At 42.1% G+C, this 25,215-nt stretch overlaps 1 protein-coding gene across 1 annotated transcript in view; it reads left to right on the top strand.

The window, feature by feature from the left end:
* Positions 1-14,557: 14,557 nt before the first annotated feature.
* doc2b (double C2-like domains, beta) overlaps positions 14,558-25,215 on the top strand; it is a gene marked incomplete at both ends in the record, with an annotated part of 111,788 nt that continues 101,130 nt past the window's right edge. The window contains one exon of the mRNA XM_083986831.1: positions 14,558-14,888. Coding sequence (XP_083842957.1) covers positions 14,558-14,888 — 331 coding nt within the window. The remainder of the gene's footprint in view (positions 14,889-25,215) is intronic.

Below are 25,215 nucleotides of genomic sequence, written 5' to 3'. Positions count from 1 at the left end.
AAACATTTATCGTATCCTACAGTTTTTATCCAATGAGGAGAGAGAACGGCATGCAGGGCTGTGTGTGCAGCCAAGGAACGCCGTGAATGTGGTGACGTAGGGACGAGGACTGTTATGGTGCGTTCAAGGAAACTCGTATTTTTCCGACCGTGAAGTGGTACCAGTTCGATCTGGTACGAGTTCACCGGTCGGAAGTTACGAGTGGCCGTTATAGTGACTTTCACCGGTAAAACAGGTCGGAAAAACACGAGTGGGTTGCCTGAAACGCTACAAAGTCGTAAGTTGTGACTTGAAGCTGTAATTTACGATTTCAAAAGCCTGCCTGGAACGCAGCATTAGCGAAAACGACCGGATCACTCACTTCTGCTTTAAGGGGGAATGTAACATTCAGAAAATTAGTTCAACAAACTTTCCTGTGTTTTTTTTTTTCTTCTTTCTTTTAAGTGTTGTCATTAAGACTCTCTAACTGTGCGTTCACACCAAAAGCTTCCAAAGCGTCAAAAACGCTCGAGGGTGGGCGTCAGACAAGACAGCTCCCAAAACGGCAAATATTTTCAGCCGCTTTGGCCGCTAAAGTTCGTCAAAGTTCGATCGCGCTGGTCATTGAGGAGCCGAAATACAAAAAAAAGGCAGCCGACGGACATCTCTATTCTGACATGCTGCCGCCGGTTGCCGCTGAACTGCGTCATAGTTAATTACCCTAAAGTTAAACCTGGCTCAACTTCTCATCTGGTGACGCTTTGGAAGCGCGGCGACGCCTGTTGACGCTTTGGACGCTCAGTGTCGCCGGGCTCTCATTGAAAATGAATTGACTTCCGGCGTTTTTGACGCTTTGGAAGCTTTTGGTGTGAACGCACAGTAGCTAAGGCTTGAGGATTTAGCAAAACAGTAGAAAAGCGACCGGACTTGCATAGTTCCTCTTTAAAGGTACATTGTGTAAGTTCTCCTGTTATCTATTCACGAAAATCGATTATTTCGTTCAAAAGTAAGTTTTTCATTCATCAATAATTACCCCCATCAACAAACTGAAGTGTTGATAAGCTCTAAATTTGCAGTTCATATCATTCATATATACATCGAGCGGGCAAGCTCGGTGGTGGCTGACATGTCGTGTCGCCAGGTTTTTATGTTCAGTGGTACCTTTAAAGTTTGTTTCCAACTGTGTAATCTTAGTGAGGAGTGCTTTTGGCCTGAAAATATTGTTAAAATGTAGTAGCAAAAATAAAGCCCCTCACACATTTTCAGGGACTCAAAAGGCAGATGGCAGCGGGGCAGAATTACCAAGCAGCCATATTAGCCACAGCAGATCTTGATGAACAAAGGTCAGAGTAGCTCTTGAGACCCAGAACCACCAAGCAGACCCATCTGCCCCAGTGGCAGTGCCTGGATGGGTTAGTAGCCTAGCCTACTCTGAAACAGGATGAAGGTGTGGCTCCAAGAAATTTTGGAGGCAGAAACAGTTTCATTAATGCCAGAAATCTGAACGTTAAAGAGAGAGATTCAGGATTTTTAGTCATTCTTTTGACTCCAGGCAGGAAAATGTCAGTAGTTTTCTCCTGGGTTGGGTCGGGTGCAGCACTGCAAGAGCCACTTCTTTGTACTTGTGTCCAGTAGGCAGGCAGAGAAAATAAACAGCTCTTAAGTACAGTGTACCAGAACATTTCATTTGATCACTCTCTTCCCTTGGAAACGGCACAAAACACAACAACAACAAGCTGTTTACCCTCAATACACCCAGCTGGGAGTGAACAGTTTACAGCCATGATGCATACTGGATATTCCTGATCAAAATAAGAGGAAAGAAACAAGGTTCAATATAGGGAAAATTGCCCTTTAAAACATTTGTTATTATCTTTTTTGTACTGTCAACAAATCCCAAACGAAGAACTATCTGTACAGCCAAAGCCTGATATAACTTATCTCTCTGTGTGGTGCAACACATGTTGTGCGTAGAATATTAAAAACATCTGTCACACTGTTGCTGGATGATATTGTAGTCGTTTTTGAGCCCTTGTGCAGCATCCTGCTGAAACAGAGCAACAAATATTTAGTCGTCCACCCCTGAAAATACTTCTCAAAAAATACACTTAGAAACATACTTAGAAATGAATAAGTATTTATTTACGAATTTGGATGTTACCTAAAAAATCAAAACAGAAATCAAAACTTAAATATATAATACAAAACAATCAGTGGTCAATTAAAAACTAAAAGGTAAATAAAAGTGAGTCTTAAGGAAAGATTTAAAATAAGATACAGAGTTAAAGGGATAGTTCACCCAAAATTCAAATTTCACTCATTATCTACTCACCCTCATGTCGACTAAGGGCTAAGAGAAGTTTCAGAGTCCTTCGTGCCTTCTCTGAGTTACAGTGGGGCTCCATGCAGCACTGCATGTCCATATGACGGTTGCGAACAGACACAACAAAAAACATCCAAATAGCCTGTATACCTCCATAGTGCTCGTCTGTAATGTCCCTCTTGTATTGAAGCCCCAACATGAGAAATTGTTCCGAAAAAAATTAGATAAGTATATGTTTTAATTTTTTTCGGAACAATTTCTCATGTTGGGGCTTTATTACAGACGAGCACTAGGTATTTGGATGTTTTAGATAGATATACCTTATCCCAAGCTGGGAAATTACAGATTTATGAAAAACAACATTCATCAGCAGCCACCACTGTAGTTAACTATGAATGTATGAGACCTGTGCAGGGAAGTCCTAGTTCAAGGCTGTTTAAGTAGAGCCGAGTCCTGATGAAGGCTACATGATACATCAGCGGATGAAATTAAGTGTAATTCTGAGTGAGACAGCCGATTACAAATCAGCCACTTAGCATTGACGGCAGTTCATCACGTCGACGGCTTTGTACAGAGCAGGAGGAGGTGGAACCAGGCAGAGAGGGAGGATGTTGATGTGTGTCAACTGTTTGCCGATAATATTTGACCAAGGCCAGGCAGTGAAGCCCCCTGAATGTTATCAATGTTTAAATGTTATTTTAAAAATCTGTCACTCATGGTGTGATTAATATTAGAAAATCATATCCCGGTGGAAATTCTCAGACTTCCCACACAGATAAGAAAAGAAGCCTTTAAATCAACAAGTGGGTTGTCAGTGTTTCTGCTGATACTTATGGAGGGTGGTGTTTTAAATGGTGCGTGGAAAAGACAGAGAGATTGTGACTGTTTTGTTCTGTACAACGGTTTCTGAGGAGCAGTTTTAAAGCTCAGAGCGAGCTGCTGCACTGTCACCATCTTGGCAATGTTTGACTCTGCCCCTTATTCCTTGGTAATCCAATGGGCAGATAGGAGGGACTTGTGTAGAGTTGAGACTTGAATACATGCCGGCTTGTCGCAGGCATTTGCTCATTCAGCTGTCATTCAAAGAGGCAAAGCCTTCAATTAACTTTAAGCCTATGAGTTATTTACATAAAAATTCCGCCAGCACAGTCGGCACGAAAGAGGAAATTAGCTATAAAGACCAAAATATGTTTTTTGTACCAGGCTGTAAACATGTTTGTTTCTGTGGTAAAGTTTATGAGAAGTCTATGGAGACTGACTCATGGTTGTCCTTGGTTTTGGAGCAGCCAAGTCCTGAATTGACTTTCTTTTTTAAAGCACATCTGAGAAAGAGAGGACTCAAGAGCACAGCCAGGCTTTGAGCCATGAGACCATAATACCTCATGAAGCTCTGGTGCCAAGGTCTCTCACAGTTCTGTATATTTTCATTTCTTAACACTCTTTTCATTTCAAATTTAGATGTCTGGAAGAAAAAATATACAGTTTATTAGCAGTTATTGAATGTGCACAAACACACCTATGAATAACATGGTTTACATGTCCATACAACACTGTCCAACTCTAAACAAAATACGGGCCACCTTAGTGACTAGATGATATATCTCTCTGGAGTTATAGAGAGCAAAATAGATGTAAATGTTTAAATGTTGTTGATCTGTGTCTGTTGCCTCCGTAAATTAGAATGGAGTCTTATTGTAAGGACCACTTTGAAGACATTTTGAGCCTAAAGTAAATTACAAGAACAATGCCATATTTTTTTATTTAAAAAAAAGTCATAATTTCTGTGGAAAACGGCATATTTCAAGAAGAAAGAGTAGAATGTTGCATGGATAAAGTTGTAATTGCAGGTTTTGTGTCTTAAGAAATATTTAGATAAAAATAAGAAGATTCCCAACATCTAATACTGATAATACATGTGAGACCTAAATCAGAATCAGAAATAGAATTAGTTGAAAAAATATATATATAAAACATACCCTGTCAATAGTTATAATCAGTATGTAATCAATGTTTACAAGGCATTTACAATGAGTCGTGTACAGAAAGAGGGGCTATGTGTTCCAAGTCTTCAGGTGTAAAATCATCACCAGGAGCTGAGGTTCCTAGGAAACCACTTATAATAATAAATAGCAGAAGCTGATGATGTCACAGGCCGCCCTCGTCCACCACGCTCTAATGTTTCAATCATTCATTTCAATTTTCCGGGAAACACAGGGAAGCGGGGACACTCAACTATTGTGTGGAGGGAACACATGCCTCTGTGAATACTAAACCTGAATCTGTTTGCTGAAGCAGAAGCGCCACTGTGTGTTGTCGCCAGCAGAGGGCAGGGTTGGCAGACAAATGGCTAAGAGGCAGGTTCACTGTTGAGTTTCTAAGCCGTCGACTCTAAAATGGATCTCTATGGAGTGTCTGTAGACATTACCATAGGGAGAGGACTCAGACTCTAATGGCAGTGGATGTTTGAAGACCTTTGATTAATTTGAATTTGAAGAATAAAATGTTGTATTCAGTGTTTTGTCATGGTAAAAATCCACCCTGAGAGCTGTGCACCTTGGTTTTTATGTGTGTTTTTATTTTCAGTATGGAACAAGAGCAGAACATTGTTGTTTCTTAGGAAGGACACAGTTTGTCTCTGTCCCTGAAAGCCTTTCATAATGGATCAAATCAGTCTGAGCTCCTTCACTTTTCAGACACTGTCCTTCACTGTCGTACATGATGTTGATCTATTCTACTGTATGGAACATGAGGAGAATTAAAATCAGTGGAAAGGCAAAGTTATGCAGTTTTATCACGCCCACTTGGGCAGTCTACCAGAAAATCCACAAGTCCGGTTTGGCCCTTGTTTGGAGCAAACACAAAGAATGACCATCGGTATGGACATTAGAGATTTCTTAGTCAAACTGTTTAGTTTTTTCTAATTTTGTACATTAATAAAGGAGCTTTTCTGACTATGCTGAAACAACAACAATATCAATGCCATTTTGATTCTCACTTATTCTCTATAATGTGCCGTATTTGGTTTATTGTTCGATCGAAAATCGATTGTTCGATCGTTTTTAGACTGTAAATAACTATACATCAACAGCTTATCTGTCCAGCCAGTCCTGGCATTAACAGCTGTTTACTCACCAGTCTAAGCAATAGCTTCAGTCTTCTTTGTTTTTCAAGCTAACAGCTAATGCATCCTCTTAGCTGCTACCTCTTCAGGGCAAATTGTATGGTGGCCCTGGGGGCTCAACTCTCACTACAACTTAAGAAAACACAGAGATGCTACAAATTAAGAAAACAACTTCATCGATTTTGCACTGCTAAAACCCACTACACAACGGAAAAGTGTTTTTGGGGATGCAATAAAGTGACGGACCAGGCCAGGGTACAAATTTGTATGAATCTTGAATTTGGAAGTTCAAAGATTCCTGTGAGAGGTGTTTGAAAATATGGTGAGCTTGTTTGATTTATTAAGTTTGGTTTATTCAATGTCAATATGGTATACTTCAGATATTAGGCTGTTGCTTATATGTAGGCTGTTATTTTAGCCGTAGTCTTTAGCTGGGTCTGTCATTTTTGGGGCCCCAGAAACACTTTTCTGAATTTGCTGTGTTGCACGTGTTGTTGTTTTTTAAGTAGCCCTATCGCAAATACAGCAGTTCTGAATTTTCTGTGTTGCACGTGTTGTTTTTTTAAAGTAGCCCTATCGCAAATACAGCAGTAATAGCAATAAAAACAGAAAAAGAAATATGCAATAAATAGGGCCAGGGGAGCCATAACTATCGGTACACAAAATATAGCCAACAGTAGTGCCTGTGGAGCAAATGCAAAATTCCTTTTTGTTATGAGACAAGCCGGCCCGGCACTTAGCCCCACCCCCAAACGGCACACTATGTAAAGAGGACGAGGATGGCCGAACAAAGTATTGGAATTTGCGATAGTGCTACTTTAAGTTTCAGTGCATTGAGCCCACAGGGTGGCCGTAAGACTGGACAGTGAGTTAGCTGTTTGGCATGCTAACTTAAAGCAGAAGTAAGCGGAATGTTTGTGTTAATATACTGTAAGTCTTAAATAGTTATATCCAATGAGGAGAGAGAACGGCATAAAGGGCCAGTCCTCTCTGTGTGTGCAGCCAAGGGATGCGCATGCATGTGGTGACGTAAGGATGAGGGCGGGGACTGCTAACTCCATCCGCTTACAGAAACTCGGATATATCATCTGGGGGTCCGAGGGGAGTCCAACGCAGAAGGTTTGGTTGAAATTGGGCCAGTGGTTTTGGAGAAAATGACCAAAAACCACACAGGCAAATTTGAAAAAAATTTAAACCGCGGGGTTGTCGAATTCTTCTTTTTTTTTGACCAAAAATAAAAATTTCTCCAAACTCGGCTATATCATCTGGGGGTCCGAGGGGAGTCCAACGCAGAAGGTTTGGTTGAAATCAGGCCGGTGGTTTTGGAGAAAATGACCAAAAACCACACAGGCGATTTTGAAAAAAAGTAACGCGCGGGGTTGTCGATTTTTTTTTTGACCAAAAATTTCAACCAAACCTTCTGTGTTGGACTCCCCTTGGACCCCTAGATGATGTATCTGAGTTTGGAGAAATTAGAAGAAATTTAAATTTTTGGTCAAAAAAAAAACATTTAACCCGCGCGGTTGTCGTTTTTTTCAAAATCGCCTGTGTGGTTTTTGGTCATTTTCTCCAAAACCACCGGCCCGATATCAACCAAACCTTCTGCGTTGGACTCCCCTTGGTCCCCCAGATGATATATCCGAGTTTGGAGAAATTTGAAGAAATTTTAATTTTTGGTCAAAAAAAATAATAATTAACCTGCGGGGTTGTCGTTCTTTTCAAAATCGCCATTGGTTAAATATTTGTAAAACCACAGTCAGACCTAAAGGGTGACCAATAGTACTGATTTATGGAAAAAAAATTTAAATCATGTTTTTTGGACATAGGAGGTTTGTGCCCAACAGCGACGATATTTGAAAAGGTCACACTTACCCTTGACTCCCTCATTTACACTGAATTCCTGGGTGACGGCGGCAGCAGAGCCTCCTTGGAGCACTTGTTAAGAGACCATTAATCAGATTTCTCTGGACATGGCATGCAATTTGGAAGAGATTGTTTATCCCTTTCTTTATTTGCTCTCCTGCTCTGAATAATAATACAACGGTGTAAACAAAAGACAGCTTGAGGACTCAGTTGTGTACAAAGCTGTTTGTTAGTGTCCAATAGATAGCTAACTGTTATTTAGCAGGGGGAAGCGAGCAAAAGATGAGGAGGAGGCCAGAGTCGATACAGTCGGACACATTTACTTCTCTCTGTGTGGATGTTTAATGATCAAGGACATTGCTGGTTAAAAAAGCTGCAATAGCTCATTTACCAACAGACACGCGCTGTCAGAGGTGAGCAGAGTGCACAGTCTGGGTGAAATATGCACTGAATAAAGACTAATATTGAAAATGAAACTTAAAATAAATATGAATGGGCTTGCAGAGAGCCGGGAGGTCTGTTCGGGTGGACAATTATTCACAATCATTACAGGAACCTTTCCAGCAAACGCTTTCTTCTTTTTGTGCTACAGTACACCTGCAAACAGGTGATCTAAACCACTTTATTTGGAACTAGATGCATTGTATAATACTTACAGTATTTGAACTAATTATCACTTACTGCAGCTAAGGCAAGAAGCCGGGAGTCAAATTGTAAATTATGATGAATATCATAGAAATACAGTATGATGTGTAATTTTTACCATTTGTTGTTTCGATGAGAACAATGTAAACCTTTTATACCAACAGAAGTTAAGACCTAAAAGTAAGACCCAGCCATTTTTACAGATAATAATACAACCCTGTTTTGGCTCTTACACGTAGCAAAAACTAATTAATATTTGTAATGAGTGAAGAAAAAAATATCCAGTTTTGGAACATAACCTCAATTAACTGTAAGTCAAGCAGCAAAAGAAAAACTATGTAATATTGCTGTTTAAATGAAAATTAAACACCATCTTCCATGAGGTCAAAATTGTCACTAGCTCTGTGTAGTTTTCAGGCAAGTAGGAAAAAATGTATATTAGAAATTTTCATCACAGTTGATGCTTTTCTTCCCCCAATAAATCAATAGTTTGCAGTGAAGTTCACAAACTCAACACACACTACTTCCATTAGGTCCGGTTAGGATATAAAGAGTGGGGTTTGGTGGGGTTCATACCACGCATGAATCAAAATGCAGAGTGGGAACCATACAGTCTAGGGTGGGCACAGATTTGAATCTCATTGTCCAGACTTTACTCTTTTAGGTGGACAGGGATGCACTTTGCCCCATTAATCAAAAAAAGAGGAAGTAAAAGAAAAGCCCAGTGTCCTGCTGAACAAATGCAGTGACCCAGCACTGCCGTATGGTAATTTTGTTGTGCACAAGTGGATTTTTTCCCCATTTAGGTAATTTCATGGTGCACTGTGTCATTGTGTGGAATAAAATGAGCACTTGAGGGGAAGAGTAAATAAAAACTGGGTGACATGGTGTAATTTTCTGTCCCTCTCTGATCAGTTTGAGTGGTAGTGGCAGGTGCTCTTTGCATTTTCAGCAGATTGACTGTGTAGACACACACAACTCTGCACATGCATGTCAAAAATAATATTTCTTACATGCTTAAGGCAAGAAAGATTAGACAGCAGAATGAGCATAGGATTGTTTTAGCTCTGATGAGAATCCTCCCTATAGACTGATTAAGTCCATGTCATTCGAAGGTAACAAGACAGGCTCTGTTTTCCCACCTCTGATGTGAAAATTATTTTTAAAGTTCTGCAACAAGTGAAAAAATCTGGACTGTCAGTAAATCCATTCATTGATATTTGTGTTTGTACGGTGCATCAACTGAATTTCATACGGGAAATATACTTAGCAAGATCACTTTGTGATCATTTGTGTTGTTCATTTTTCACAATGTACATTTGCACTGTACTTGACACCTTGCTCGTTTTTTAGACTATTCATATGACAGTAAATTCTTTGAACCTTGGACCAAGAGCCAAACTGGTGAAAATTTGGGCCAGTATATCACAAGATCATCCGCATAGAAGTGGATTTGGATGAGAAACATTTTGATTGGGGCTGTTGATTATATATCATGAATAGAAGTGGTATCGTGATTGGTCCCTGGGGCTTGTTCTGACAGTATATTTCCACAGTATCAAAAGATTTAGATACATTAACTTACATGCAGCTCCTAAAGACTGAACACAATAATCTCCAACTACTTTTAAGACTATTGTGGTTGGCCTTTGATTTTCCCTAAAATCTGATTGAAAGTCAGATAAGATATTGTTAAGAGATAGGAACTCTTTCAGTTGTTCATTCACAAGGGATTACAGGAGCTTAACCAGCACAGACAATTTGGAGATGGGCCTAAAAATATTTAATACTTTAGGGTCACCCCAGTGAGGAAAGAACAAAGGCAGCAGATTTCCATATAAAAGGAATTTCATTAGTGCTCAGAGTGCTAGATTAAAAAATTGAGTCAAAGGTGATGCAATAAAATCAGCTGCTAGCTTTAGAGAGGGGGGTTCCCAATGATCAGAACCTGTCGATTCTCTGGTGTCTGCAAGCTTGAGGTCTTTATGCTCCAGAGAGACTCTGGATTGAAACTAAAGGGACCATCACATGACTTGACGAGACATTTTCTGAGGAGAGAATGAACCAAGAAACAAACATTTTATATGAGAGATTTTACACATGTCCATAACAATGCAAGGAGGAACTTCCATGTCATCATTTTAAGGGATAGTTTAGATTGTATGACATTTATGTGAGGAATTAAACAGATGGTATGCTGAATGGGGAGTAAATTGGAAAATCTGTATTGTGCATCAATTCGACCATCATCAAAATATATCCAGGTAATTTTAACATTAGTTAAATCGAGACGAGTTTTGCTTATGTTTATGATCACAACTTTATTCTGTGAAATTTCTAACTAAATCTTAATAATTAGGAGTTTTACATTTGTAACTGTGGCCCCTGGCGTAATTTGCAATCACAGAACCATCTGTGTATTCATGATGGTAACATTTGTGAGGATTAGAAGAGTAAGACGTGATTTCAGAAAATCCCACTTGACCTAACCTGAAATGTCCTTGAAAAATCACATCTTATTGATCTAATCCTAACAAATGTTCTGCATAAATATCCAGCTGCTTCTGTATCCGCAAATGACATTAGGCCGGCACTGTTGCTGCCGCATTTCGAAATACGATAAATAAAATGAACCAACAAGCAAAATGAAACATATTTTCTAGACACTGATACCTGCTTGTGTACATAATATTCAACACCTCATCCCCCCCACACACACACAGTTGCAGAGACATATTTTCCTTTCAGTCGTTCTGTTGCTTCAGTTGCAGCAAGGTGATGACATGCCATCAGTATCCAAAATGAAATTGCTTGGTGAGCATCATTACCCACAGAAAACATGGTCACCAGGCTGTTCATATCTCCACCAACTATTCCATAAAGTCAGCTTCAGAAGGGAAATCATCTGCCCTGTGTGTCATGTTCAGTGAGCAGCGTATTCATATTTGAGGTGTTTTCTATTGAAGCCTTAGGACTCGTAACGTTAATGTATTTTGCGAAAGACTGGCCCTCCATCAGTGATTCACCACATGATAAATCAAAATAGGAAACACAAGCTAAACGAAATGTGTCAGGAGAGGAACTTTAGAATTTAACATAATTTAGGATTTTAATTATTCTCCTCCTCAGTAATCAGTATGCTCTTTATTAACCCATGTACCTGCTGCTGTGTGCAGCTTCAAGCTCCTGATGTGCACTGAATTTGCTTTGGAAAGTGCAATATCAAATTTTATGTATACAAAATGTTAGGGCACGGGGGTGCAAATTCACACAATTTTTGTTTATTTGAATGCACAGCAGTTTTAAAGCAACACTCACCTTCTTTTTGTGAGCTGTGTTTCCACAGTACAGTAACTTGTTAGAACTATTTAAAAGGTTGTGGAGGAGTAAAAAGCAAATTAGTAGTTAAATGCACCACAGGTTTCAATATGAAGTGAAAAGGCTTCATTTAGGGTCAAACACATCTTTCTTTAAAGTATATGTTTGGCTTTTTTGCCTTTATTTGATAGATCAGTAGAGACAGACAGGAAAGGGGAAGGCAGAGAGAGGGGAAAGGCCCCGAACCGGGGCCGTCTGCGGTGAGGACTATAGCCATGGGGCGGCCGTCTTGACCACTGCGCCACGCACCGCCCCACAACATGTCTTTCTGACCAGGAGTCCATGCATTGCTGCTTTTTCCCACGTTTGTCCAACCCAGTAATCACTTCTGGTTTATATAGGGATTGGACCCGTGTGCAGAGGTGTGAAAGTAAGCAGTGTTTGAACTTTTCAACTCTTTTTTTTCTCAATCTTATTGAGACACAACTACCGCTGCCGGTTTTAATGTTTCTTCTGTTATTGCAAATTTTTACAGTTCATTGCGTCGTGTAATGCAGCGAGGAGGAAGCTATGACAGCCTAATTGCCCTTCCGTGCTTGTGTTTGCGCCTGGAACAGGTAAACAATTTATTCAATTTTTAAAGGCTACCGCTTAACTTCAATCTGCATGTCATCAACACCCACTGTATCTGCACATTTTCTTTCCTGAAATAAGAAAAGCAACAAACTATTTTGACAATGTGACAATGCGCGAGTTTGCCAGGGAACAATTGTTGAAAGTTGAAGTTGTGTGTTCTCATCCTCACTGTGTAACTGAAGCTGATGCCACTTGTTATTTTGTTTTTTGTCTTGTCATAGAAATAGCTACCTGCTGCTTGTGTTTACTGTTGTCTCTCTGCATATTTGAGATAATTGCCTCAGTGTGACTGGGGATTAAGAGAGGGCTACTTTAAATACCCCAGAGCTCCACACTGCTATCTCTCACTGCATTATTACCAAGCAATTTTGGTTTTACTACATCTCCCTAAAGCCCTCATTGTGTATGTGTGAATATACACATGCATCACACAAGCCTTTAATCTTCAAACTCACAAAAAAAACTTCCCCTATGATGAAATTTCAAGAAAGGGTTCTGTTTTCTAGTCACAACAAACCAACTATACTTTTCCACCAAAATGTTACAGTTTTATACCCTGTTGGATGTGGATGATTTTAACTGATCCACTAGATCTGAATCTGTTTTTCAGATGGACTTATTCACCTTTTGAAGAAGACAGGAAATCCTCAGCATGTGTCCTGTGGGGACGCCACAGGACTTAATTGAGGCCACCTGTTCAGAGAGGCGCCAGCGGAGAGGCGTTTCCTGGACGTGAAAGCCCCTCCAAGGCAGCGATGTCGAGCATCCTTCGCTGGTTCATCACACATAATGGATGTCATGTGCCCTTCTGGTTTGCTTCTGAAGTGAATAGAGGATGACACGGGCAGGTATAGCACAGGTAAGTGAACAGGAAACAGCTGGAAAGATCACCGCCACCTGCAGAAGCTCAAGCTTCATCAAAGGTCTTCGGCTGGTGTCAAATTATCTTATGACTAATATAACCACCTGCTGGAGACTCTGAATTTGAGTTTTTTCACAAAGCTATGACTTGTTTCTGACAACGGACACAAGAGGGAGCTGTGTCATCTGTTGAGCACAGACGTGTTTGTTCAGTTTGTGAATGAGTGAACTGGATTCTCTGTAAAGCAGCTTCTCTTGAAAGACTGTGGGTTATTTTGTTACGCAATGTGAATTGCATGAAAAGTGTTGAGCACTTATCCAGTGTGCTCAGGGAGGGGGAAAAAATCAACTTTGACATATTGCAACTATAAATAAATCACAATCATAGTTTTGGATTTAAATCTTTGGTTGCACTTTTTGCAAGAGGGGATAAATGTTTGTGTTTTCGCTCATACTCTAGGGTGTCTTTACTCACAAATCCTCTAAAGTGGTGTCATTAAACTAATTGTTTTCTTGTGTGTACATGTGTGAGGTCCTATGGGACAGTCAGTGCCACTGATGTACAGTGAGCAGGCAGGTGATTGTGATTCAACACGAAGGTCCCGCCTTGTGCAGCCTGATGGTGAAATGTGGAACCGTTATGTTTATTAAACAAGCGTGAAGGTGTACAGCGTCACAGATTTCCACTGGAATCCATTAAATTGTAACAGAAGGCGAGCTATCAAGACACGTGCGATAACATCAGGGAGTGCAAATAGGTACATGCATTAAACAGACAATTGCGCATGAGTGAAAGAATTATTGGGAGTCGGTGTGTGTGCATGTCCAAAAGGGAGTGAAAGATCAGGATGTGATGTGATGTAGAGAAGCAACAGGCAGCAGGTGTGGTATTAGTTATTTTGGGGGCCAGAGGGGAGACTTTTCTTGGGACCCCCAGCACCCACACCCCACCCTCACCCCTGGCACCTTTTCTCTTGGTGATTTCCGGTTTGATGGGAATATTCATAATTGAAAAATGTTCAGGTGAAAGAGTCTGAAGGAGTCATTGCAGTACAAAAACATCCTGGACATGAGTCACAAAGCATCAGTTCATGGCTCATTGTCCAGGTTATCATACCACAGGTACACATACACACACATTTCTACGTGCACGAGTCTGGCGCCGTGCTGGATCTTCCCTCCCACTGACAGATGGATGGGGTTAATATCATAATTAAGCACCTCAGCCGACGGTTCCTGTTTACCACTCAGTTGCTAGGCAGTGACATCAGCTGATCCCTCCCCCCCGTCCTCTCTAATCCCTTCCCTCTCCCTCACACACACACACACACACATACTCTCTCACACACTCACACACACCACTCTCTCTGCTCTCTCTCTCTCTCTCTCTCTCTCTCTCTCTCTCTCTCTCTCTCTCAGATAGGCAGCACAGACGTGGGCAGAGTGTGGGGGTATAGGAAGAGGAGAGAGCAGGAGGGTAGGTAGTAGAGTGTGTGAGGCTGTCAGACAGCATGGTCTGGGTCTGAGGACAGCACTGGAAGACGCCACCGCAGCAGCAGCAGCAACAGCAGCAGCATCAACAGCAGCAGCAGCAGCAGCCTCCAGATCTCCATGTAGACCAGAGTGGTGACATCCAAAGATCACCTGGACCCAACGCCCACCCAGGACAACAAACACCTCTTCTAGAGAAGCAAGAAGAAGAAGAGGAAGAGGAGTACAAGGGGGGTGGGTCTGTTTATCTTCTTTTTTTTTTTTTTTTCTTTTCTCCGTTTTTTTGGTTTTGGGAGTAGGCTCCGGGCTGGACCGCATGCATGACACAACGCAAAGGCGAGAAACCCACCATCAGCATCCAGGAGCACATGGCCATTGATGTGTGCCCCGGCCCCATCCAGCCCATCAAGCAGATCTCCGACTACTTCCCCCGGTATCCACGGGGCCTCCCCCCTGCTGCGCCCCACCAAGCGGGCCACGCCGGGTCCCTGCGCTCTGCCCTCTCCACCTCTTCGGCCACCGCCACTGGTGAAAGCGACCGCCCCAATGAGGACAACCCAGACCGGGCTTGTGCCGGAGCCTCCGCCTCCTCACAGGCCACCAGGAGGGACGAGGAGCCTGATGTGGAGGGATACGACTCAGACGACTCAAGTGAGTGATGATCCCCCCCCCCCCCCCTCCTCCTCCTTTTTTTTGTTGCCTCCATCCTTCTGTTTACCTCGGTGTTTTCCATCATGTCTACTTCTGTGTGTCTATCCCTTTTAGTTCTTCCTCTCCCTCTCCCTTTCTCTTATTACTGCATCTCCATTTTTTGCCACCGGTTGCCAGGCATCCCTCCAGCCGTGTGGCTTTGTGGCTTTATCTGTCACCTTTTCTTCTCTCAGCTCCTCCGTCCATCTCTTTCTATTTCCAAATGCCTGGTGTGTCTGCCTGTGTGTGTCCTTCTCTCTCTCTCTCTCTCTCTCTCTGTGTAAGTGTGTGTCTGCATGTTGTGCGTCCCCCATGTGTGTCTCTGTGCTGCAGCTAACTCTTTGCCGCTCAGTCGACAGACAGCCAACTGTTGCTGCTGCAAAGGATACTGCTTCTTCTCCTCTCCTCTCCCCTCCCTCCCTCTCTCATTCTCCTCTCCTTTTCCAACTGAAAGGATGATACGGGTGATTTTACTGAAACAAACGATTGCAATGTGTCTATCCAAGGAGAGTGCATGTGTGCATTTTTCATACCCCCCCCTCCGGTGTCTGCAGGTTGCTCGCTCTATACTGTCGATCGCTCTAAATGAGTTGAATCACTCGCCGCTTGTTGATGAGGCTTCACATTAGTCGCAGTTTTGCACTCAGCGGAGTCTGTCTGCATCTGTAAGCTCGTCCTCATACTGTACTGGCGAGAAACAAGACAGGCAAGTTCCAACTGTGTGTGAGCGTAGTGTGTTTTTTTCCAAAGCATAAAGATATGTGTGTGCTCATATCTCCATCACAGAGGGGTGGCTCCTTTGAGAAAAGCCTTTTCTGAATGTCACTCCTTAAATCCACCACATTTGAGTGGCTGAATCATAATGGGAATTAATGGGATGCAGAACAGCTATTAGAGCAGTTCCATATCTCGGAGCTGGGTGAAGATGTCTATATTACTGTGAAACCACCGTCAGAGCCAGCAAACATCTTCACAGACACATGATACGTCTGCACCAGAACTCAAACAAATTTGGTGCCAGAATGAAAGCTGCTGCTATACCTGCATAATTTTTTTTACCCTCTTTAAAACATACCTCATGATCTGGCTGATAAATCAGTAAAGAAGCCATCTGGTTCATGCTGGACTCAGATCACTCTGAGTAGAGTAACATGTTGCTTTCTCTCTGCGCAGGAAAACAGCGCAAACGCCACACAGTGTGTTTTGTACCGGTCTAACTGCCTCGCATGTGTTCCCCACACAAGAGACTTGTGATTGCAGGTTAATGTGTGACAGCAGTGCAGCTTCTCTAAGACTTAATCCATGCAGAGTGGCATGTGGAGGGAGAGAGAGAGAGGGGGGGGGGGGCAGTAGGGCCATCTCTAATCCAGAACTGGACAGGCAGGAGGGGGGATGGTAGAGAGCAGGGGAGGCAGGTCGAGCCTGGCAGATGTTGCTCTATGACCTCTGCCAGGGAACCAGGATTTCGCTCCCAGGGGGAAAATAGATGGTGACACGCGTCCTCCCGCTTTGCAACAGCAGCCCTCCATTTGTGATACACTTGACTTTTGCTCTGGGATTCGACTTTCTGAAGCTTTTCTTGCCTTTGTTTACAGCAACTGCAAACACATACTTACTCTGGCACTTCTGTCCAGGCTGGTACTTTAAATGTTATTTATTGCCTCAGAACCAGCTACATACAGTATGTGCATCTGTGGGCCCGATAAGGAATCCATCTTTGTTTTGTTTTAAAAGAAGACAATATGAAACAGAGATTCACCTCCTACCTTCTACGTGACCACCAGCATTGAAATCACAGGAAGTGGTTTCCATGTGTAGCTCTAATGTGCGGCTGAGCATACGAGAGATAACTTCAGTGTAGACAAGGGCTGCTGTCTATCAGAGGGCCAGTCCATTAGTCACACGTTTGTTGGTTTGATCCTGGCTACTCCTGTCAAATGTACAAATGTCAGGCCTCTTCCCACCAGCAGGTTGCTCCTGATGGGCAGGCCAGCACCTTGCATGCAGATGGGTGACTGACATAGGTGAATGAGAGAGTGCTTTGTCTATTTAGGTAGAAAGGTGCTACATAAGTGTAGCCCATTGCCTTCTATTTTCAAAGGCTTGAGGTGCAGAAAGGTGAAGAAGTAAGACACTTTTTTGTATGTTCAACAAAGTGCCAGGCTACGATTAGCTGTGAGGAGGCTTTTACGCAAAACTGTGCAACCTCGCCCATTCACAGAGTCTACAAGGGTTCTTAACTCCACCTCCGAGTGGAGCCATTCAGGACAGATATGAGGTCCTTTGCCTTTAGATATCATGTGAAGAGATTAGACATGCAACTAAAGACAGATGTAGATCTTCAAAACATCTGGATAGACTCCATCTTTGGGTTTAATCCGTCTTTAAAGGCTCTTGGTTTCCTTTACACTTGTTTTTTCTTGATGTCAGTAGCAATCCCATATCCCAGTCACGCATGAAATAGCTGTGGTTGGATATAGGCAACAGGTTATGGGATGTTTTGGTATTTTCTGTGGCTTTGTCAAATAGTTCCCGACTTGCTTGTTTTTAAGTTGTCAGTTGTGGATCAGTGCAGGTTTGTCTAAGTGTCAGACCACAGCTTCTCTCCATCCTCCCTGCTAATAAGGCAATTAGACTCAAACATCTGCCGCAGCATCATCTTAATGATTTTACAAACACTTGAGGAGTCATCAGTGATGAAGGATAATTACAATTCCAACTCCACTTCCAAGGAAAAGAAAAGTGTTGTCAAGGTAATTAGGATAGCAATTAATCAAAAAAACAAAAAAAACACATGGGTTATCCAATGACTGAGTGGACTGTGTGGTTATCACCGGGCTCACCATGCAACGCTGGAGGAGGAGGCACTACACTATAAATGAATGTAAAAATGAATAACAAGTGGCTGTTTGGGTCTGATGCAACATTCCCAAATAATCCCAAGCTGCTCCTGCTGCTGCTACTGCTGCCATGGAAGGAGAAACACAACAGGTATAAACAAAATACTCTGCAGTAGGGCATGAGTCATGGTTTGAGAAAAGATTTCAGATACAGTACATGCACTTAACACTCTACAGGTGAAACACTTCACATTCCTGGCTCGAGATGTCTTGTGTTTTGTCTTGTTTTTTGTTTTGTTTTTTTCTGTGGTGAAAACAAGGACTTCATCCAGGAACACTCCCAGCACAGGTGCAATGTAGTTTTATCACTTATGTATAGGTAATAACTCAACTATCGCCAGCAATCGTGAGGTTTCACTGTCAATCTCAGAACTCGTCATTCGGCACCAAAGACTCACAGTCATCCACTGAGAAATGATTCTTTGTACAAACAGGCTCAATGGACCGGGTCGCACAAAGACAGATTATCTCTTTGTGTTTGAGTGTGCGATTTTGATTAGGGAGAGAAACTCTAACTTGAGAATTCAGAATCAGCTTAATTCTTTATTATCTGAAAATACTTTGATGCCAAAGACCTTGTAAAGCAAAGAACATTTCTCTAACTTAAAGGCATTTAAAAAATGTATAATGATAAATAAGTTGCAGAATATGCAACAAGTATTGGAGTTTGTACTTTATATATAATTTCTAAGCAGTGTTGAAATATTTTCTGAAGGACAGCTGAAACCAAGGTTGTTTGAGGAAAGGCTCAGTACGAAAGCCGGTAACAAGTCCTATCAGTTTTTAGCAGAGAAACAGCCTCTGCTGGATGGCAACAGGCTTATAAGGACAACAATAATGAATGGTGGAATTTCTAACCGCTTACTCCTGCCTTATCAGCTTAGCATGTGTAATAAAGTTTTATCACATTTGTTGTGAGGTTGATCTGATAATTCTTGGCCTTGTACAAAGTGGTAAAGTCATTTTTCCCTGCTGGAAGCGCAGCAAACTGTGACTTTCCAAAACGAGGAGGATAGATTTAACTTTCACTCTGTTGCTGTGTGAAATGTAAGAGGAAGGAACTCTGTGCGTCCTGTTGTTTGTGATTTAAAAGAACCAGCGCTGCCCCAAATTGGCTGCTCATGGTCCTGCGGGACTTGATCCAGTATCTGCATGCGTCCTCTGGAGGGGGGGTGGAGCGGTGTAGCAGTGTACTCCCTCATGAACCAAATCTCACAGGGACATCTCAATCCTTGCTAAGAACCTGCTGGTTAATCTGCATAACGGCAGCATTATCTGATTCATTGTGACTAAATCTTGAGTTTAATTGAAACGGAAAAGTGCATCACCCACCAAGTGTCCCTGCTCCCCTGCGAGAGAGGTAATCAAACCCAATTGGACATCCGGATCTCTGCCACATCAATTAGTGGTTGTTTACGGTGGGTGTAGAGGGCCACATCCCCGCCGGGGACCAGGGAAAACAGCCGGTGTGACCCACATGACAGAGCAGGCTGTTGTGTTTTTTGAGAGATAAGCCTCAGAGCTGTATCTGTTGACAGGGTAGTGCAGGATGGGTTGGTGGAAAGCAGGGGGGCCAGGGGGTTGGTAATGTATGCACACACAGGTCTACTGCTGTCTCCTCAGCACAAGTCTCGAGCTACAGTGTTTGCTTGTAGTTGTCAACTGGTGAGATGCAGTCAGAGCAGGAGGGGGGAGAGTAAAACAAGGCAAAATGATGTGTCAGAAAAAGTAAGTAAAATCTATATTTAGTTCTCAGATGTTTGCTGACATCTTCTGAGATCGGAGTCATGCAAGATAGGGAAAAAATGGATGTAGACACTACAGTCATATACACTGTTGGAAAATGTGCATGGTGTTGGGGTTAAAGCTGGCTAGCAGCAAGAGCTGACAGACAGCGCAGCACCGCAGCATATGAGCTCCTAATGGAAAGAGAGCAGACATTAAACATTATCATTTGGTATGTGTGGAAAATCATGGCAATATGTTTATGTCACACACAGACACAATGAGTCAACACAGAGGAGTAGAGGTCACAAAGAGAAACGAATCAACGGAGATGTGCAGAACCACAGAAGTGATGAAGCTCGACTGGCTTGCAACACAATACTCATGTCTGCAATGTTTGTAACGGGAATAATATAACATAACATAACATAACATAACATAACATAACATAACATAACATAATATAATATACATGTGTAGTATACATGCATAATATACATGTAACCTATTGTGTGTAACTTGTATGCAATAGGCTATTATATAATATTATATTAGAAGTAGTAAAGTAAACACAACAGGAATCAGATTGAGATATAAATGCTGTGATCACATTTTGCCTTTACAGCAGCTCCAGTCTCTGTTTTCAAGGTGCTTGGCAGGTAGGCAGAGTCCTACTGTGGATTTGGGCTGTCTCTCTGCGGCTTCATGTAATCCCAGGCTGACTCTGTGATGTAGAGATCAGGTCTCTGTGAGGGCCGGACCATCTGTTGCAGGACTCCTTGTCCCTCTTGGTGCTGAATATAGTCCTTTATGACTCTGGCTGTATGTTTGCAAATTAACTCCATGCAAAGTGCCTAAAACATTTGTACAGCACTGTGTGTGCCTGTGCACCCTTCAAACCTCACAGGTCTGCACACAGGATTTTAATATGAAGTTCAGTGAGGCATTTTAGTTAATTAAATGAATTATAAAATTGACTCTAAAACAAACAGGGAATCTTTGTAATGAGGCCAAAGGCAAGCTGGAGTCGGTTTCTTTCTAAGCCAGCAGGAATTTTCTCTGTGGCCCAGAGTTAAACACCTATCCCCAAAAACCCTGATAATGTCAAGTAAAGAAATGGCAGCAAGTCTGTCGGCTGTGGGGGAAGAATAATTTAATATTCCCCGTGCACCATCCCAATTTACACTCCGAATGCGAGGATTATTGGTGTATCTTTTGTCTTTTCTCAGTTAGATAAATGCAAGACTCGCATGAGTAAATCAGAGACACCAAACTCAATCATGACAATACTCCATGCTGACATCCTCAGTGGACTGTGCAGAGATAAAGGGCATTTTCCAAACAGAATATGCCAATGCTGCTTCAGGTGAATAACAGTTCTCCCAAAGCAACTGCTATTAGCAAACACTTTAGCAGTAATGTGCAAATGATGGTGATATCTGACCAGTGGGACAATCTCCTAAAATCTCTGTGTATTCCTGTAAGGGCAGAAGAGAAAGAAATGTATTGTGGAGCCATCTGTTACCTATCAAGACCAAAAGCCATTTTCAGACCTTCGCAAAGCAGAAAGCTGCATCAATCCACTTGAAAACATCCCCTGAGCCTCATAATACTCAGTTCAATGTAAAGAGTGATTTCAGCGCTGCCATGCCCAGCACAGTAGAATCCTATTAAGAGTCTATCTGCAAGCTGTCATGCAGTAGTAATGACTCACTGTAGTGTCCCATGTTTTCCTGTGACTAACCCAGCACAAGCGTACCAGATTGTCAGTCAGTTCACATTATGGGTTATTATAGCTGGTGCTGTCTCTCAACAGGAGCCATCGAGCATTTAAGTTAGCAGCAGTTCTGCTTCATCAGATGCTAACTCTGCTACTGCTGCCCGCCCCTCATCCTCACTAAGCACATTATGTAATGATAATGCCAGCTATTACACAGATCCATTTGGCGTCTGTGGATGTCATCAGCGGAGAAATTTTGTTTGCCTCTAGTTTGTCACACTTTGCATCCACACATCGACGGAGTATGTTTAAACATTGTAAGTGATATGAGCTCTTAAAAGCTTCAGTGTTTTCTTTCCTTCTTTCTTTTTTTTCAATTGAGAAATCCAACTGCTTTTAACCAGCTTAAATCTAAAAGTGTCCCCCTATACCACACTCCCGAGAAGACATAGATGCTCCATTTGCTCAAATTAAATCCCGGTGTCTGATCATTTCTCTGCCCACACCAAGTGATGAATCAAAACTTAACTAACTTACCCACAGCTGCATAGAGTGGGCACTCTGTCCATAGAGAGCTCAGTTAACCACTATTAGATTTTTAGCCTCTTCTATCTCTGAGTATGCTGTCTGCTGTGTAATGAGACTGTGCTCAGATGAGACCATGATCAGAGGCGCACCATCAGGAGAGGCAAGCCTGACAATTGCTTGGGGTCCCCATAGAGAAGAGGCCGCCAACAGCCCCTTATATCGGTCTGTTTTACTATGACAACTATAAACCCCCTTAAACCTCCCACTAAGACACTATACAGTGCACTGCTGCTTCCTGATGATATGTGCTGTAGCAAGTGTCTAACTGTTGTCTGCATGTGAGGGGACATCTCAAAATTGTCTGTTAGTCTACATGTTGGTGGGTTTCTTTGATGGGCTCTTTTGCTTGGGGTCCTCAGAGTGTCACTGTAAACCTGTAACCTGGTTTCATACACTATAGGCTATTTATTGTTCTATGATTCATAAGATTTGGAATAACTTTGCTAAAATTACGTTGAAGCAATTTGCCCACTCTGACACTAGCAGAGCTGTAACCTTAAAAATTGCAAAATTCATTCAAAAGAGTGAATGCTTGGCTGGATCTGTGGATATAAGGTAATTTCTAATACCAGACTTACATACAGTACTATAGCTGAGCTGGAGTCAGTTTCAATTGCAGTATGGAGTGATAATACCGTTGTATGCTAACCTGTCTGTGCAAAGTTAGAGAAAATCAAACTCTTAGTAATGTTTCTTTTTATTTGGGACATGGGTTAAACCAAAACAAAACATAATGATGATTTCAGAGATTGTAGCTAGTTAATGTGAAATTTAAGAATATAATAGCCTATGGATTCATGACTGTGCAGTTTTTTTTTAATCAAGTCAAATTCACTGCCTTGAAATATGATCAAATTGAAAGTAAGGTTGTTGTTATTTTTTTTTTGTAAATAATACAAATTATGACTTTTTTTTTTTTTCAATGAAAATCTTTTTTTCACAATTGAAAAAGTAGCTACAAACAATCAGGATGTTCATAGAAACAGCTGTGTCTGTAGTGTAGATGATGACGAGGCAGGTGAGAGGTCACATGTTAGTCAGGAAATTTAGCGGCAAAGCCCGACCCGCTGGAAGACAAAGAGCTTCTTGAAACAACACGGGAATCAAACAGTGGAGGAGTGGAGCGATAAAGAAAAGGACTGGACAAGGATATTGGAGAATCCCAAATTATTTCAGAGCGGAGGTCGAGGTTACACTAGCTAGCATGCTAGTGGCTAGACGCTAACGTTGCTAAGGTAAAAGAGGACGACGCTGGTGACGCAGCAGCAGCAGCAGCAGCAGCAGCTGTCGACATGGACCAGACCGAGGGCCGCAGCCACCTGTTGAACTGCACCACCCTCAGCTCCACTTCACCGAAGTAGGTTATTTTCCACCCATTTTCCCACATATAGCGAGAATTACAAACAACGTGCACCCTGTATCATTACTGTCAGTAGGCTAGAGTTGCACCTCCTCTGCACTGATGTTGTTGGGGAGTAAACATAACAGAGAAGATGAAGACTGGCTCTTACAGTATTTAGCTCCAGGCAAACCTTTTTTTTTTTTTTTACTAGCACTGTGGCCCCTTACAATCTAGGAGCGTAAGCATAAAATGTAGGGGTGCACACACTAAGCAAGTGTTCACATTTCCTTATCATTCATGATCTTCACACACATTGGCCTGACACCTGTAATGACAGATTACAGATTCTTTGAGTCGCCCCTTCCACGTTTCACCAGAGTTGAAAATAAAACAGCAAATTTACTGGTTGCACATGTGCAAATAACTTACATGAACAATTTACTCACACTGTCTCAAATTTTAGGGGCAGTTTGGAGCCCTGTTAAGTTCAACTTCAAGGTATTATGTTACAGTGAGAACTAATGGACGATATTTGCTCTATCTGGCTATTTTATTGTTTTGTTTTTTTATGTGAGATATGGCTGAAATTCTGTGCAGTTTACTGATATCAGATATTTGTTGTTATTTCATCAATGCAAAGCAGTATGAATGGTTCACTGTACGTGTGTTAGATGGAGGATGTGCTGATAGAAGTGGGGCAGTATGTGCTTGTATGCCACTCAGCTACACCCTGGAGGCTAGTAGGTTGATGTTGTTACTGCTGCTGACCCAGTAGTGTATTGTTGCAATCGTGTGGTGTAAATCCAGCATGAATGTATCTACTGGTGTGGATATGGGCCTTTGGGTTGTGACCGTTGGCTGTAGCCTGTCATTGTAAATCCTGTATAAGCTGCAGGTGCTTCCAGCTGATAGTAGCTGCCACCGAGAACTTATAATTAATACCAAGCTTGCATGCGTGTGGAGAGTGGACCTCCAAGGTCTTGTGCCCAGGGGTGCCTGCATTCTTAATCTGCGTAAACTTACATACATAGTCCTTAACCCAAAGACATGTTTTTAGTTAATAGCAACAATAAATCAAGCACTTTGTATTGAGCTAGCACTAATGACTCTACCAGATGGTCGATACTACACCCGCAAATGCTCCAGCTGCAGCAGATTTTCTGGGTATGCAGGATTGACTCCTAATAGCAGGACTACGGGACCTAATTTAAAGACTTGAATTGTCAATAAGTGTTATCTTGATCTTAAGATCAATTTTACAGTTATTCTACTATCTGCCTTTTTGTGACATTTAAAGTTGTGGAGTCTTTTGTGTATCTGTAGTGTCAAAGAGAATAAAAAAAATCTGCTTTTCTCAATGGGCCGGTGGTTGGGCTCAGCTGTGCACAGAAGAGGGCAACACTTGTATTGCTTACTTGGCTACAGATGCCTCCTGTCTTTACTCTGTCTGAGTTTATACTCTAAGAACATGCTGAACTCATGTTCTTTCACAGCTTCTGCACCCGCCTCTGCTGGATCGATAAGAGGTCACTGCTTTGCTTCTTTGGACTCTTGGAAGACACACTTACATGTTGGTCCGTCAGTAACTCCATTCACAGGAGAGACAACTCAATGAGTTGTACAACAACACAGCTCTGCTGTAGGCAGACCACAGGCTGCACTGTCTGGACCCAGAGTGAAGTGTTGGGTTGGAAATGCTTGCTGAGCTCACCTGGACTAATACCGGCCACGCAGGAAGATTTCCTTGTGTAGGTGTATCGTGTACTTTATTGTCTGCTAAAGTGAATTTCATTTCCTTGGGGTGGTGGCTGTCTGTCTTCCCAGATGATCTCCAGACAACTGCTGGCTCAAAGATTATGTATGTAATCTCTAATCACATTGTACTAACGTCACCAAAGAAGAAATTATATTTTCATGGTAATTTATTTAAAATTTGAACAGGACGAGTGGGGCAGAGCAGAGTCAGGGTCAGAGGACAAATTGTCATTGAAGTCAAAGAGGAAACACCATGGA

Source organism: Trachurus trachurus (genome assembly GCF_905171665.1).
Source record: "Trachurus trachurus genome assembly, chromosome: 14".
Classification (NCBI taxonomy): domain Eukaryota; kingdom Metazoa; phylum Chordata; class Actinopteri; order Carangiformes; family Carangidae; genus Trachurus; species Trachurus trachurus.
The sequence above is the reverse complement of the archived record's forward strand: the minus strand, read 5'-3'. Positions and strand labels throughout refer to the sequence as shown.